Below are 15,840 nucleotides of genomic sequence, written 5' to 3' on the forward strand. Positions count from 1 at the left end.
TATTTTCACCAAGGAGATCATTGAGCGTGTAACTGAGAGGGGGGGCTATATTATATGGAAGTGGCCAAGCATATCACATGCATCATTCAAGCGACCTCAAAGTGGAACAAATTTTGCTCTGGCACTATCGGTTAGGCCACCTGTCGTTTGGTTACTTGCAACATATGTTTCCTAATTTATTTTCGGGTTTGTCGAATTTGAATATTAAATGTGAGACATGCATTTTAGCTAAAAGTCATCGAGTTACTTATTTATTGAGTATGAATAAGAGTGATATTCCTTTTGCCTTGATTCATTCTGATGTAGGGGGTCCTTCCCCAAAATCTACTATGTCTGGTTTTCGCTGGTTTGTGATATTTGTTGATGATTGTACTCGGATGACTTGGATTTATCTATTGAAACATAAAAAGGAGGTTTTTCATGTATTTAAATCATTTCATACAATGATTCAGACTCAGTTCGCAGCTAAGCTCCAAACGCTTCGATCAGACAATGGTGGCGAGTATGTGAATCAACAGTTTCGTGATTATTTCCATCACTATGGACTAATTTATGAGACCTCATGCCCCTAGACTCCGTAAAAAAATGGTATTGCAGAGCGCAAGAATTGTCATATTCTTGAAATTGCTTGAGCTTTGTTACTTGGAGCTCACGTACCTAACCACTACTTGGGTGATGTTGTTGCCACGATTATCCATATCATTAATCGTATGCCTTTAAAAGTTCTTGGGTTCAAGACTCCACTAAAGGCCTTTTCAACCTATTTGTCATTACCCATAATATTGATGCTTCCGCCGCGCATCTTTTGTTGTGTTGCGTTTGTTCACCTCCACAAGAATCAACGCACGAAACTTGATCCTTGTGCCATTCGCTGTCTTTTTTCTGGGATACTTTACACATCAAAAAGGGTACCGATGTTACGACCCAGTTATTAGGCACACATATGTGACTATGGATGTCATGTTCCTTGAATCTGACACTTTCTACTCTCCTGCTGCATCCAATTCTTCTCTTCAAGGGGAGACACAAGTAGAAGAAATGAATTGGTTGACATTTGATTGGTTCAAAGACACTGATACGACACTGAATATGACTCAGCCTATTATCAACTAGGAATCTAATCCAGAGTTGACATCTCCGGAAGCTCAGCCTATTATCAATCAGGAATCAAATCCAGAGTTGACATCTTCGGAAGCTGAAGTAACAATATCGACATCTCTAGAAACAATAATAGTACCCCTCCACTCCCACTCTTCAGTATCCAATGACCCATCTTCTGAGAATATCATTGAGGTAAGCTCTCCTATCCCACCTCACATTCCTGATGATATGGATACCATTGTTGGCTATGAGTTACCTTTCAAGAAAAATCAAGGAAAACCACCAAATAGATATTCTCCAGAACTAGAGGATCAAAGATCAAGATATCTAATTGCCAATTATGTTTCGACAAAGAAACTGTCTGAACCTCTCAAGAACTTTGTAAATGAACTCTCCTCACATCATATGCCCATGAGTGTTGATGAAGCTTTGGATGACTTCAGGTGGATCCAAGCTATGAAGGAGAAAATGGAAGCTTTACTAAAAAATAAAACGTGGACTCTTGTTTCCCTACCAGAAGGTCAAAAAACTGTGGAGTGTAAATGGGTATTCTCCATCAAGTACAAAGCTGATGGGTCAGTTGAAAGGTACAAAGCAAGGCTAATGGCAAAGGGCTATACGCAAACCTATGACATAGACTATCAAGAAACATTCTCACATGTGGCCAAGTTGAGTACTGTTAGAGTTTTACTATCTCTTGCAGCAAATCTTGATTGGCCATTACACCAGTTTGATGTTAAAAATGCATTTTTACATGGAGATCTTGAAGAAGAAATCTACATGGATCTCCTTCTAGGATATATGGCAAACTTTGAAGCTAAGATCGTGTGCAAACTACAAAGAACTTTATACGGTCTGAAGCAGTCTCCTAGAGCATGGTTTAGGCGCTTGAACTCGGCAATGAGGAAATATGGCTTCCAACAAAGCAACTCGGATCATACTCTATTCTTAAAACATCACCGGGGTAAGGTAACAACTTTGATAGTTTATGTAGACGATATATCATTATAGGAGATGACTTAGAGGAAATAACAAGACTTCAAGAGCAATTGGCCACAGAATTTAAGATGAAAAATCTAGGAGGACTCAAATATTTTCTGGGAATTGAAGTTGCTAGGTCAAAACATGGCACATTCCTTTCCCAACAAAAATATATCCTGGATTTATTATCAGAAGTAGGATTACTGGATTGTAAGCCTGTAGATACCCCAATAATTCAAAATCACAAGCTAGGAGAATACCTAGATCAAGTGCCAACAGACAAAGGAAGGTATCAGAGAATAGTAGGAAAATTGATTTATCTCTCTCATACACGGCCTTACATCGTTTATGCAGTGAGTGTGGTAAGCCAATTTATGCATTGTCCAAATAAAGATCATATGAATGCAGTGATTCGGATTCTCAGATACCTGAAGTTCTCTCCTGGAAAAAAAACTTATGTATACAAGAAACAATCACTTACAAGTGGAAGGTTACATAGATGCTGACTGGGCAGGAAATATCTCTGATAGAAAATCGACTTAAAGCTATTTCACGTTGGTTGGAGGAAACCTAGTTATCTGGAGAAGTAAGAAACAAAAGGTGGTAGCATTATCAAGTGCTGAAGCTGAGTTTCGTGGAATGACTAAAGGCCTTTGTTAACTTCTCTGACTTCGAAGACTATTAACTGAAATTGGCCTTGCTTCTAAGGGAGAAATGAACCTATTTTGTGATAACAAAGCTGCAATTGATATTTCTCACAATCCAGTCCAGCATGATCAGACCAAACATGTGGAAGTATACTGACACTTCATCAAACAAAATCTTGAGGCCAAGATAATTTGATTTTCGTTTGTTAAATCCGAAGACCAGTTGGTAGACATACTTACAAAAGCTGTATGTAGCAGAAGTTTCTACAACTCACTTAGCAAGTTAGGCATCCGAGATATATATACACCAACTTGAGGGGAAGTGTTAGCATGAGTTGTTCTCCGTGAGATTATAGGAGGAAAATCAGCAATATATTTATTAGCTAATTAAGCCCATAAATGTATAGCCATAATTGGAAATTTTCGTTATGGTTACAATCTGTTATATATATCTTCTTATTCGTGTAAATAATGTACTGAAGAAAAGAAAGATTTTTCCCCTTCAATCCTACGTACGTTGTTCCAAGCTCATAAAGCTTTATGACGTGTTGGTTAAATACAAATTTCTAAGAACGAAATGGAGTCTGAGATGATACTGGATATAGACAGTACTTCTGGGCAGTGGTGAGAACAACGCAACTGTATATCTTTCACGATGGTTCGTGTCATTTTCTGGCTTCTGGAATGGTAACGTTAATAATAGAATTGCCACAAAAGTACAAATTAACGGGCAGTTCGCCTCCAGTGATGGTTACAGGTCCACAGATTCTACAGTCACTGCCTTAGTATATCCGTTTCCTGTGGGCATAGAACTCATCGAAAGAATTCCTGTCAGACAATGATACGTAACGTAAACGCCCTCTTTCCTGTTGTAGCATTTTTCTTGTGAGGTTTCACATGATAGATAGATCTAGGATGTGCTTATCTTTCATGACGTAAAATTCTCGTGTGGATAGTCTGTTTTAGTCAAACTTGAGAGTAGAATTGCTTTCGGTGTTCGGAAGGAGGCCTCAAGAATTTCCCTGGCCTTGAGACCATTAAAAAAGAACAAAAAATTACAAACATTAATTATTGAATTTGATGAAGCAATCAAGAGTTGTACTAATCGCGCAAAGACTGACAATCTGCCGACAGCTTAAAAAATGAGAGGGAAATTTCAGTTTTTTATTTTATTTTTGTTGTCTAGTAAATAATTTTTGGTAACCCAGCACGAACTCTGCTTCTCGAGGTTTTGACAATGCACAAATTGCTGTATTCAAGGGCTCGAGAAGACATGAACGGCTGCCCTGAGCTTGTTGCATTGTGACTGAGATTGGTAACGCCTGTAACATTACATACCCCACCTGCACGGCCTCTCCGACAGCAACTAGTCACCTTCATGCTTCTTTTGAATTAGGTTCCAGCATGCTGCTGCATTTCCAGGGCTGAAGGAGCTGACATTACCCTGGCAAAATGATCTTTGATAGCTACAGTTGAACTAGAAGCAGAATAAGGCTAGTTTGTTTTTCGATGGCTTTTGTGCTTGCAGTGAAACAAACACAGCAAGGTATTTAATAACAAATCAAACTGTATTTTATACTATAGAACTCACTAAAAAATTAAATTTGAAATGCAGCTTTTATACAATAATTTTTACATGCTTTTTTAATTGATTTTCATAAAAATTCCTAATCCTGTTTGTTTTTTAGTTTCAAAAGCTCTTTTGAAAAAAATTGAATTTTTTTTATTTTTTTCTTTATTTCAAATTATTTTTTTTTATGTTTTCAGATTATTTTGATACGCTGATATCAAAAATAATTTTTTTAAAATAAAAAAAATGTTATTTTAATTCTTTTTCAAGTAAAAAACACTTTAAAGAGCAACCGCAATCACAACCACACTCTCAAACACAACTACCAAATATTTTATACATGTTTTTTATTATACATAAACTTCAATCATAATTTTTATTAAACACGTATCTAAATCCAAATAACCACAACTAACCATATTTTTTTAAAACTTATTTTTTTCAAACCACAGACACAAAAGCTAACTCTAAATTAATGCTAGTTATGAACACGTCCATTTCTCTTGGAAAGAGTAGGACTGATGACCAAAGACAACCGTAAAAATGAAGAACGAGGGAGCAATTCTCAGATAAATCCGAAAGCATACACGTTAATGGTAACTATCTTACAAGAAAATTGTGTTATAAAAAAGACAACCTCTTAAGTTCTTTCATGTAACGAAAGGAACAAGTAAGCATGTATTAAACCACAATTTAGTTTTGGTTTCTGCACCAAGTACGTCATCAAGTGTATTCCTCGTGCATATCTGTGATTATCAAAGGTCGCATCAATTCCTACGTGCAAATGCTGCAGCAATCCCACCAGCAACCAGGCCAACAGCAGTAGCAGCAATTCCTATGCCTATCACACCATCTACAAACAAACCAAAAATAAAGGACAATAATTCAGAAGCTCCATCCATTCAGTTCACATGAATAATACAAGCAGTATCACCAACATTAACTGTTACCTTTCTTGATCCGGTCTTCAATTGCTTTCTTGAGGGATTGTGCCTGTCTCCATTCGGGCTCAATCTATAAAATGATCATGCCCTTGCGATTCAGTCACAAAGCATAAGAAACTAAGATAGAATAGCATACAACATATGACCTTAAATCACACATTTGGCTTCTCAATGACCATGCAGCTTCAGGGCAGAACATCATTTTAGATGAACCATATCTACAAAATGCACTATGACAAGGCAATACATTCATAATACTGGAATGAGGTTATGAATTATGAGGAAACAACATTACGTAGAAGGAAAAATCTTTCCACAATAATTCAAAAGAAACAAAGAATAAGAAATGTGGATACTAAACCTTCAAACAGTCTTCCACCAGCTCCCTACTTCTTGAATAGTCACCACTTCTATAATAACCCACAGCTAGAAGATAAAGCTTCTCTCTCAGTTTCAAAGGGCTGGTAGTGCTGCCCAGTGAAGCTGCAAAAGTGAGTATTAGTAACAAAGGGAAAACCATGGATGTGTGCGTGTTTAGAGAGAGAAAGAGAGATGGATTGTATTTTTGCTTACACTCAAGCATAGCTATGCCTCTATGTACATCTTCTGTCTGTCTTGAGTGAACAAGAGCCCACGACAAACGCATGATGCATTCATTCTTAAACTCATCAGAAGGACCTTTTTCAGCTTCACGAACCTCTTGCTCACATCCCTATGGATGCATCAGTGAAAAGAATAAGAAAAGAGAACAACAAACAATAATACAATCAAGAATAACATGTCATATGAATGTTACAAAAGTCCGGAGCAAAAAGAATACCATGCCCAAAGCCCTGATATATCATTAACTTTAGACACAAAAACTAAATAGCAGTTACAAAACAATCGCCTCCGGAATCCAAAGGCTAAAACCATGCAAGGAGTAGAAGCGGTTTCCATACATGACTGGCCATACATTGCTAGCAACACGCAGATGTTTGTGTTTGTAAATCTTTCTTATTTATCCCACATCAGTAGTTATCTTTTTTTTCCTCCTTTTTTCCTCATAAAGCCACGAAATGAAGAATGGATCAAGTTAAAACATTGAAAACTCCATGCATCTTTTAATCTTTTATAATTTTGAGATCATCTAGAAACTTGAGAGGTTGAAGGAAGAAAATCGACCTCGAAAAAAGGAAACCCAAAACAGTCACAGATAAAGTGTAAATAAGAAGAGAATCATTACTAGGTTTAAATGATTACTTTTCAAGACATTACAGTACTGCTACTTAATAAACCTCGACGGGTCAGCACTGGTAATAATCAACCAATCTATAGCTATTCTGCAACCATAGCTAAACTCTAATAAATCATGAAACTTAAAAATTCCCAAATCTAAGTAAGTAGCTGCTAAAAAGTGTTATTTTAAAAAAATATGAATTGCTACCCAAAAGATAAACCCAATATTGCGAAGATACTTATTGAGAGGAAAAGGAAAAGAAAAAAGAAAAAAGAGGAATGACATACAGCGACGATGTCGCGATCGCACCAGGGGATCTGGTCAGCGCCGGTGAAGAAGTTGGTGATGGACTCGAACACCTTCCCTAACTTTGCTTCCATTCTCTCTCTCTCTCTCTCTCTCTCTCTGCTACGCTTCTCCTAACTATGATAACGAGTTATAATACGAAAGTGAAAAGTGCAATGTGCTGTGCGCCTGTGCTGTGTCCTGAGGAAGAAAAGAGGGATATGCTTGGTTTTTAAAATATTTTTTAAAATTAAATTTTATTTATTTATTTAATTAATTTAAATTATTTTAAAAAAAATCATAAGTTTATGATATAAAAAAATATTTCATTATATTTTTAAATAAAAAATACTCTAAAAGCAACTACAATTATAATTTTATTTATAATATATAATATTAATTAAATAATAAAGAGGCAAATTATTTAATTTTTTACCACTTTAATGATTATAGATTTTTTTGTAATATATACAGAGAGAGAGAGATATTTAATTAGTTTAACTTTACGTACTCTATATTATTAAGTTATAAATTAATATATTGTTTGTCGTGTAAACAAATATATTGACATATTAACTTATTAATTGTGAGGTTGATTTATTGATCAAGCAGGCCACCTGACGTTGATATGCTAATATGTTATCTTTCCATATTATAGACCACGGTGATAATTATTAAAGAAATTGAGTTTTTTTAAAATAAATAAATAAAAGAGTAGCCATTTAGAAATTAAAAATCACAGAAACTATTCAAAAAGGATTTAACTCAGGATCGCTACCATATCTATGGATTGATGATGCTATGGATTTCCACATCTACTATTTTTTTTCTTTTATTGAGAGATAAGAAATTATTATAATCTATCATTAAATATATCCCGTATGAGATAAATAAAAAAATAGTAAAATATGGAGTTGAGAAATAAATACTCATTTTTAGATTTAGATTTTAAAAAAAATCCCAACTCAATTATTAAAGGTAGGTATTCAATTGTCGTCTTTTTTTTTTTAATTTATAGTTAACATATTAATAATAGATTCTTGGATTCCATAAGTAAATTAACTGTGATTTATTTCATAATTAATTTTACTTATCATTAAATTCAAAACCATTATAAATACAAAGTTGTATATATAAAATAATAGATCCCATATCAAAATAAAAAAATTTACCATGATATTTTTTGTGAATTGCTATCATTTTACTATTATATGTAGAAATAGATTCTTTATTTTTTAGGTTAAGATGGTTATTTAATACTATTAAATTATTTTTTTAATTAAACTAATGGTTAATTGCACACAAAAATGAAATCATTGGTTAGTGGAATAATTTATCAGGGAATTAGCTCAACCTATCCCTACATTTTCGACCAAGAGTCTTCAATCTATTCCTATAAGTCTAATTACTTTCAATATGTTCTTATTCTATCTTTTTAATAAATAATTTCATACAAACAGATGAAAATAGCCTCATTCAAGAAATTCAATCATCACCTAATTTATTAAAAATTAACCGATCTATCTTTTTAGTAGAAAATTTCATGCAAACCGATGAAAACACCCTCATTTAAGGAATTCAAACATCACCTAATTAAAAAAATAATAAATTTGAAAAAAATATATGAAATTTATTGTTTTATTATAATATTTTAAAATAAATTATGTTAGATTTGAGTTTGTCATGTAACGGTTTATATAACATAAGATAAATTAGAAAATGACCTCGTATTCAATCGATATTCAATAAAAAATTGAAAGTAATTAAACTTATAGGTTTATATCACAAAATATTATTCATTCAATAATTTTTTTATTATTTTTTAACATTTATTTTATTATAGATGAAGCTTCATAATTTATTATAGTTTACTTTCTAAGTAGCTATTTTAGTCTCATGACTTCATGTTGCGGGTAAAGCGGGTTAACCTTATTGACTCGAGTTTTTTTTTAATTAGTTTTTTTAAAAAAATATATGTATATACATACTTCAACATTAAATTGATTAAGAATCAAACTTCATGATTTGTTTTGTTTTACTTTCTATTAGGTTATCTTAGTCTCATGATTCGGATCATGAATTTTGCGAGTTCACCCAAGTTAACTTGAGTCGTTTTATTACGTCCTTTTGTTAGATTGTTTTTTTTTTTTTAATTTTATTCTTAAACAATGAGTTGATTGAGAGTGCTTCATAATTTATTTTAATTTGTTTTATATGAGATTATTTCAGTTTTATGATTTAAGTTGCAAATTTAACAAGATAACCACGGTTTATTCGAGTTGTTTTTTAAGTTTGATTTCAATGAGGTTATTTCAGCCTTATGACTCAAATTATGAGTTTGACGAGTTAATTTAGATTGACTTTGGTCATTTTTTTGTGTCTTTCTTTTTAATTTTATTTTCATACTTCAATATTGGATTGATTGATAATATAGTTTCATAACTTGTTTTGAATGACTTTTAAAGGAGTTATTCTAGTTTTATGACTCAAGTGGTGGAATTGACAAGTTAACTTCGGTTAATTTTGGGTAGCTTTTTTTTTGTTATTTTTTAATTTATTTTTTTCAATTTCATCATTTAATATTAGATTGATAGAATTGTGTTTCATAATTTATTTTGATTTGTTTTTTATAAAGTTAACATAGTGTAATTTCTCAGGTTATGAATTTGATAAGTTAATTTAATTTGATCCGATCGAGTTGATCCAATATATTACCATCTTAATATTAAAAAAATAATATCGCCTTGAATTTTTTTAAATCAAATTATATTCTTACTGGTTATCTAAGTTACATTTAAACTTAACAAAATCAATCGGATCACATCGAGTCAATCACCATTTAATTTAAATTTGTTTATATTAAAAAAAATTAATCACTCCCACAGCTGATCAAGTGTTAAACTAATTCCCTTAATCTTTGAAAACAATTTTTTTTTTCTCACATGAACGACAACATGAACTTAATTTGTTTTTTTTTTCTGAACAATTTAATTCACTTAGTTCCAAACGAAAGAAGAGAGAAGAAGAGAGATAGAAAAACTAGTTTACTAATAATAATTAGTAAGGATCCATTATCCAAAATGGAGCAAATTTTATCGATACAAGAATCAGATTAATTGATTATGTTTCCTTTTCTCTATGCGTATCTGCATCAGCACACTGGAATTGAAGTTAAAAATAAAAAACACCGCCGGCCAATGGAATCACGTTCAACATTTCGTTTTCACAAATTCTTGTCTTGCTGAAATGTGAAGGATACACATCTCACTCTTTGCTCAATTCTCTGAAAAAATCAATCGATCTACAAGCCTACAAGTAATTGATGAACAGATATTATACTACAAGAATATCTTATTCTGCCTGTTCTCAAAGAATGAAACCTATGGGACAAGGTAAAATAACAAAAGGAACTACCTCAGAGCTCAAGTTTCCAATAAATCAATTGCAGGGCATAGGTTTCTGGGTCTTCTGATCACTCTCTTTGCACTGCCTTTGACAACTAAAGAAGTTGAATGAACCACCCTTTACACCAGCAATCTCAAACACGCTGTGCAAGTATCAACAAATTACGCATCAACGACCATTCCATAACCCAACAAATGAATGTGTAGAACACTCCGATTCAGTGTTTCCTCATCTCACATCCACGTGTAATTCACTTGTAGATCACACATGAGAATGAAGACGTACTACTCCAAGGCTATCGAATGATTTCTTCCGTAACTTTGCAGGAAAAAAAATGATAAAGATGAATTCTCAAGGATTTCTGAGGACAAAACAACCTACTCAAAGTAAATTTGTTCGCTTTCTGTTTGGATGTAACCAGAAACTCCACGGTAACAAAACCATCTCACAGCAAGGCTGCCAAAGAACTGGAGATATGGATCATGCATCATAGGAAATAACATGAAGCATAAGAGATTTTTTCGTGGAGCAAATCTAGTGCATTTCTTGTCTCTGTAAGCAAACGGCTTCAGCGGGCAACTGGTTTTCCTCGTCATGCTTCATAAATTCTCCATTTCCACTGCAGAGTCGGGCAGATAATGCAGGGGATAAAGATGCATAGCTGCCTGATTTATTTGAACATCCATAGCCACATGAAATTAGTAAAATATACTAAAGAATATTACTCATAATTCAAGATTGATTACACTGATTTAGTGGAAATCAAAGAGAAAGAGTCTGAACAAAGCACCTCTAAAGGATGAACTTCTTTCGAAGTCTTTGGTTGTGTGTAGTAGGATGGTCCCTGAGAGAACAACAATGAAGCCACATATTTCTGATATAATGTTTCCCACACTCTGGCCATCCCAATCCTGTTGTAATGTATTTTTACCAATAGATAGTCAAATCAGGATCAGAAATGAAACACTTTACTGTTTGAAATAAGGGTATGGAGGAGGAAAATGGAATGGTTCTCAAACTAAACCTAGTGACAGCATCCTCATCCTGATGACTAGGCTTGCCATAGTGAGTGAGGCATAAAAAATCACATGTTAGAATGCAATCAAGACATTTTGTTTATCCTATCTTGCATCAACTTACAATCTATGCCTCAACAAGCTGAAGCTACAGTATTGTTCTTCCAGTGAAATCCAATTAAAATGACAAGAGCATCAAGCATAAAATGCACAACGTAATGAAATACATGCAATTACACAATGTATGCTTCTACAAGAGAGTAGCAGTACCTTGAACATGATTACACTGGCAAGAATCGTAAGTGACGTGAACATGACATAATAAATGGGGGATACAACTGCAGTATTGAATGTATCAAGCGCCTGAAACACCAAAGGTTGCAGTTTTTTAGCAAATAAGAATTATAGATACAAGATACATTTTAACCATCTTTAGGTTCTAAAGAACCAAAAAATATATGCAGCACATATGAACGTAAAATTAAAAAGAAAAGTTGCAGTTTTGGGAAAAAAAACAATTTGATAGTTTCTTTTTCTGGTTTCAGTAGCATCATTCCTTCCCAACCACCATACCTCTGAAAGAACTATACACAGAAGGTGCCTTAATAGCTATGGCCTAAGGCATTATCTAGTACTTCACCTAAGCAGTGTTTTCTAGGTCAATGGGATGTTGATAGCGACACCCTCTTGAGACAAAATTACTCAGTTTCCTACAAAACACTTGATCAATTTCGGAACTTTTTTATAACTTGATTACTTATTGCATTTAATATCAGGTCACCAAACATCATATTAAATGCATGGTTCGGCTTGACAACTCATTTTCTAGCAATCCTAAAACGCAAAATCTATTTTTGGAGTATTTGTCCCCCCCCATCTCATTTCTGTTTGTGAAATGTTAGTGAAACTATGACCACCAATCAGCTATATTTGACCTTATCATGTATCCTGGTTGCAAATAAAGGTAAAGGAGGTCGGATTAGCCCACAATCTTGTGCATTCCACTTGGAGATAAGGCTGAAATAGATTGGATTAGGATAACTTTGGAGAAAGACATAATAGAGTGAGAAAAAGGAGAGAAAAAATGGAATGTAACAAATGGGTTTGTAGTTCGATGGCACTCTCACAAGCAAGAGGAGTGAGACTCAGAGTTCAAGTCTCACCTTTGTCAATTCATCACCAATCACCAAAACAAGAGAAAATCATGATAGAACAGTGAAAGAATAGAATTGGTAGCATTTTTATAATAGACAGTATAGGGATTTGCATAAATTTTAATGGGCATGTTGATGGCAGAAATCTAAATTCCATTTTAACTTTTTAGAAGGAAAAGGTGTAAAAACGAAACTGCACTTGTGACAGAGAACTTTTCTCTAATTCACTAAATTATACGTGTAGAATTGGAAGAATGTCAAATATTCTAGACAGTAACTTGCTGCCAAGTAAAATGAAGTCAAAATGTGCACTGGGTCATGCCATATGTCCAACAGCAAGTCGAATTCATCGCACATGCCAGCTTAACCTTCTGGAGGGATTTAAGCACAATATCAGAAAAGCAAGCAATGCAGAACATGGAGAAAAGACACCAAAAAGTAAGCAATACAGAACATAGAAGATCAAGGAGAAAAGGAGAACAGCGCAAGAAAGAGGGAACATGATTTATGCAGACGCAAACTTTTGGAAATATAAGCACGATGGGATTATTCATATAAACAAAAAGCAATATTTCTACATTTCTAACCTTGTTTAGATAATTCATTTGCGTGATGACACATGTGGCCACAATAAACACAAAGAACCATGTCTCTGGGTAGAGCAATTGGTTGTTTCCTTCAAATGTTAATTTAAGTGCAGTTCCAAGGGCCTTAACACTCATCACCTGCACATGATGAAGACAAAACATATTATGAAAATAAAAAATGACAAAAGGAAGTGGGGTTTATTCATTTCTTCCATCCCAGTAGAAGAGGAGATATAGTAAAGCAATTGAATTGGCCCAAGCTCCATTACATAAACATGCAACATCACTAAGGGAAATACTTTCCACCTTATGTTGGCCAAGAAAAGCATAGATAACATTTTTATCAGTCACTTCTCTTGAGAGATCTGGTTAACAATTACCACAGGAAAGTTCACTGCACATAATTAAAATTTTAGTCATTGAAAAAGTGAATTTTCGCAACCATTGAAGGATTGTAGAACTTTTTAACTTCAAAATGCATGAAACTTCATCCCCATCAATACAGAATGGTTTTTTATTAAGTTATTTTATCTTTTAAAACTGATTGAATGAAAAAAAAATCGTATCCACATTCATAACTTTGGTCTTACAATTAAAAATCAAAGTAACATCGCTGGTTCAGATGATTTACCGAAAGTGAACCCATCAATGAACAGATGCCGGTGAACACTAACACATTCGAGTGCCCGCATTGTGGAGCAAAATGGAAGATCAGAATGAAAACCAACACAATCACTGAGGCCACGTAAAGCAAAAAAGCTGCAGCAGATGGTAAAATGGTATATAAAAAAGAACCATTTCAATAAAAGAAAGATGCGCATGTGAAGGTGCAAACTAACCTGGTTGAGTTGCCATACTACATATCTCGTGAACAGACGTTATAGGGTGCTCCTGTGGTGCATGGATTACGATTACAACAGAACCAGCAATGCACATCACACAACCCAAGATCCCTAGCTGGTGCAGCTTCTCATTCAAGATAAACTGAGCCAACACAGCGCTACACATCATGAAAAAAGAAATTAAAACACAAGAAATGTGGTTAAGAAGAGATTTAATATAAAAATTCCAAAAATTTAGCATGCAATACGAACTTAATAAGAGATATACCTGACAATGATACTCAATGCACCAAGAGGGGTAACGAGAACTGCTGGAGCAAATGCGTATGCAACAAAGTTTGCAACCTCTCCAATAATCACTATATGAGAAACCAGACAACAAGAGATATTCTACAAACAATCAGCGAATAATCAGATGGTCATTACTAATCATAATTCGCGTACTCTAACCAACTACCACTCCTCAATTTGACTAGAACAAGAAAACTTAATCAATTCCTTAAGTTACCAAACGAAAAAAGATATCAACTGAAAGCAAAAATCTTATTAACATTAAGCTGACTAATGTAAGAACCTTAATTCAAAGACAATATGAATCATTAAATTTCACAATTAAATCAAAAGAATCACAAGATACAACCAACTTATAAATAACAAAAGTAAAACATCCATTCATTTACATAGAATAGAGCAAATGGAAATTCCGACACAAGAAATATATCAAATTTTCCCAAAACCAAAAGAAGAATCATTGACATAGAAAAAGGACAACTTACTCGTGATCATTCCCAACCACCATAGTGGCTCTAAGAGATATGAGAACCCACCAGTACCTACAAAAATCCCACAATCCAAACCAGACCCATTTCACAAAACCAAAATCTCATTTCAAAAAACCGAAAAAAGAAAACGTTTTTTACCAGCTCTGACACCAGAAGCTGCTGCAGCTCTTCTAAGGCCTTTCTTTTTTATAATGAAACTGGCACCAATAAATAGACTTGACATCAAAGCCAGAATGAAGCCTTTTAGATTGTCTTCGGAGAAACCCATTTGAAGGCTGAATCTCTCTCTCTTCTTTGTTTTTTAAGCTGATGCTCGTTTTCTTCTCTTCATCCGCCAATCAATCATTGATTGCGTTGCCTTTCCTCGTATCGCTACCAGTTTTTGTTAATGGAATATGCTGCTCTGTTTTTTTTGTTTGCTACTAAACATGAAAAATGCTACGGTGTTGTTTTCTGTACAGATAATTTGTGTGTGAGTGACTGGACTTTGTCTAACGGACTCCGCATCTTACTTCGTTAGTTTTTGCCTTATCTCCACTCTTTCCTTTTTCGTTAAAATAAAAATAAAAAACAAATTTAGAAGTTGTCTTTATCTTTATTTATTTATTTATGTTTTTTTTTCCAATCTTTGCCGGTTCCTTAAATTTCTCTATACTATATTTGACAAGAAACCAAAAAAAAAAAGATATCTAATCAAGTTTGGATTCATGATTACATTTTAATTTATAATATTTTATAAATTACTAATTTAATTTATTTATTTATTAAAATTTAAAGTTAGATTTTTTTATAAATTTACATATATTTATGAGATGAGTTTATATTATTAAGTTTTATAAGTTAGTATTTAAAAATATATTTATAAATAGAAATAACACGACATCTCTAATATTAGATTTAAATTTAATTTTTTATATCACCATTAAATTCTAATTACATATCTTTTATTTTTAAAGAGACAAACCATTTAACCTTTATTATTACATCAAAGAAATCTAATGAAAAACTCACTAACAAAAAATTTTAAAATTGAAACATTCCTAAGTAATAATAAAAGCGAATGTTCAATCAACAAACTATTAAATATAAAAAATAAAAAAAATATAGAGAATAAGAGCCAGATCTCGACATGTGGACATGCCACATATGTAAGGGACTCGTTGTTTGTCAATCAAAACATGCCAGGTGTAAAGATTATATAAAATGAGATGGGTATCTCATGCCCTGTATTAATATTAAAATAAAAAAATAAATAAACATCGATGAAGCTTCGAGGAGAGAGAAAACAATAAAAACAAATAGCTAAA

General features: G+C 33.3%; 2 protein-coding genes across 4 annotated transcripts; both read right to left on the reverse strand.

The window, feature by feature from the left end:
* Positions 1-4,843: 4,843 nt before the first annotated feature.
* Positions 4,844-6,944, reverse strand: LOC133679671 (mitochondrial fission 1 protein A-like). 2 transcript variants are annotated; one of them, XM_062102339.1, is made up of 5 exons: positions 6,750-6,944; positions 5,817-5,955; positions 5,605-5,726; positions 5,250-5,313; positions 4,844-5,152 (listed from the first exon to the last, which is right to left on the reverse strand). In XM_062102339.1, the coding sequence occupies exons 1-5, from the start codon at positions 6,840-6,842 to the stop codon at positions 5,067-5,069; spliced, it is 504 nt and encodes a 167-aa protein (XP_061958323.1). In that variant the 5' UTR covers positions 6,843-6,944; the 3' UTR covers positions 4,844-5,066. The 2 variants fall into 2 exon arrangements, with proteins under 2 accessions (XP_061958323.1, XP_061958324.1); XM_062102340.1 differs by lacking the exon at positions 6,750-6,944 and adding an exon at positions 6,133-6,627.
* Positions 6,945-9,776: 2,832 nt separating this feature from the next.
* LOC133679316 (probable magnesium transporter NIPA3) lies at positions 9,777-15,020 on the reverse strand. 2 transcript variants are annotated; one of them, XR_009836151.1, is made up of 10 exons: positions 14,672-15,020; positions 14,528-14,584; positions 14,020-14,110; positions 13,749-13,909; positions 13,541-13,668; positions 12,910-13,047; positions 11,439-11,531; positions 10,943-11,063; positions 10,162-10,817; positions 9,777-10,056 (listed from the first exon to the last, which is right to left on the reverse strand). XR_009836151.1 is itself a non-coding variant. In XM_062101866.1 (9 exons), the coding sequence occupies exons 1-9, from the start codon at positions 14,799-14,801 to the stop codon at positions 10,687-10,689; spliced, it is 1,050 nt and encodes a 349-aa protein (XP_061957850.1). In that variant the 5' UTR covers positions 14,802-15,020; the 3' UTR covers positions 9,777-10,686. The 2 variants fall into 2 exon arrangements, 1 of the variants encoding a protein (XP_061957850.1); XM_062101866.1 differs by having other exon boundaries at positions 9,777-10,817.
* Between the last annotated feature and the right edge of the window lie 820 nt (positions 15,021-15,840).

Source organism: Populus nigra, chromosome 19 (genome assembly GCF_951802175.1).
Source record: "Populus nigra chromosome 19, ddPopNigr1.1, whole genome shotgun sequence".
In the NCBI taxonomy this organism is placed as follows: domain Eukaryota; kingdom Viridiplantae; phylum Streptophyta; class Magnoliopsida; order Malpighiales; family Salicaceae; genus Populus; species Populus nigra.

What these genes read in the sequence shown, in the direction of transcription:
- LOC133679671 (XM_062102339.1), bottom strand. Translation starts at nt 6,842, where the DNA reads ATGGAAGCAAAGTTAGGGAAGGTGTTCGAGTCCATCACCAACTTCTTC. An exon ending in AGGCATAGCTATGCTTGAGT is followed by an intron (nt 5,727 to 5,816) that starts GTAAGCAAAAAT and finishes TCACTTTTGCAG; the next exon opens with CTTCACTGGGCAGCACTACC. An exon ending in TGAAGACCGGATCAAGAAAG is followed by an intron (nt 5,153 to 5,249) that starts GTAACAGTTAAT and finishes GTTTGTTTGTAG; the next exon opens with ATGGTGTGATAGGCATAGGA.
- LOC133679316 (XM_062101866.1), bottom strand. Translation starts at nt 14,801, where the DNA reads ATGGGTTTCTCCGAAGACAATCTAAAAGGCTTCATTCTGGCTTTGATG. An exon ending in GCATTGAGTATCATTGTCAG is followed by an intron (nt 13,910 to 14,019) that starts GTATATCTCTTA and finishes CATGATGTGTAG; the next exon opens with CGCTGTGTTGGCTCAGTTTA. An exon ending in CATTGATGGGTTCACTTTCG is followed by an intron (nt 13,048 to 13,540) that starts GTAAATCATCTG and finishes CATCATGTGCAG; the next exon opens with GTGATGAGTGTTAAGGCCCT.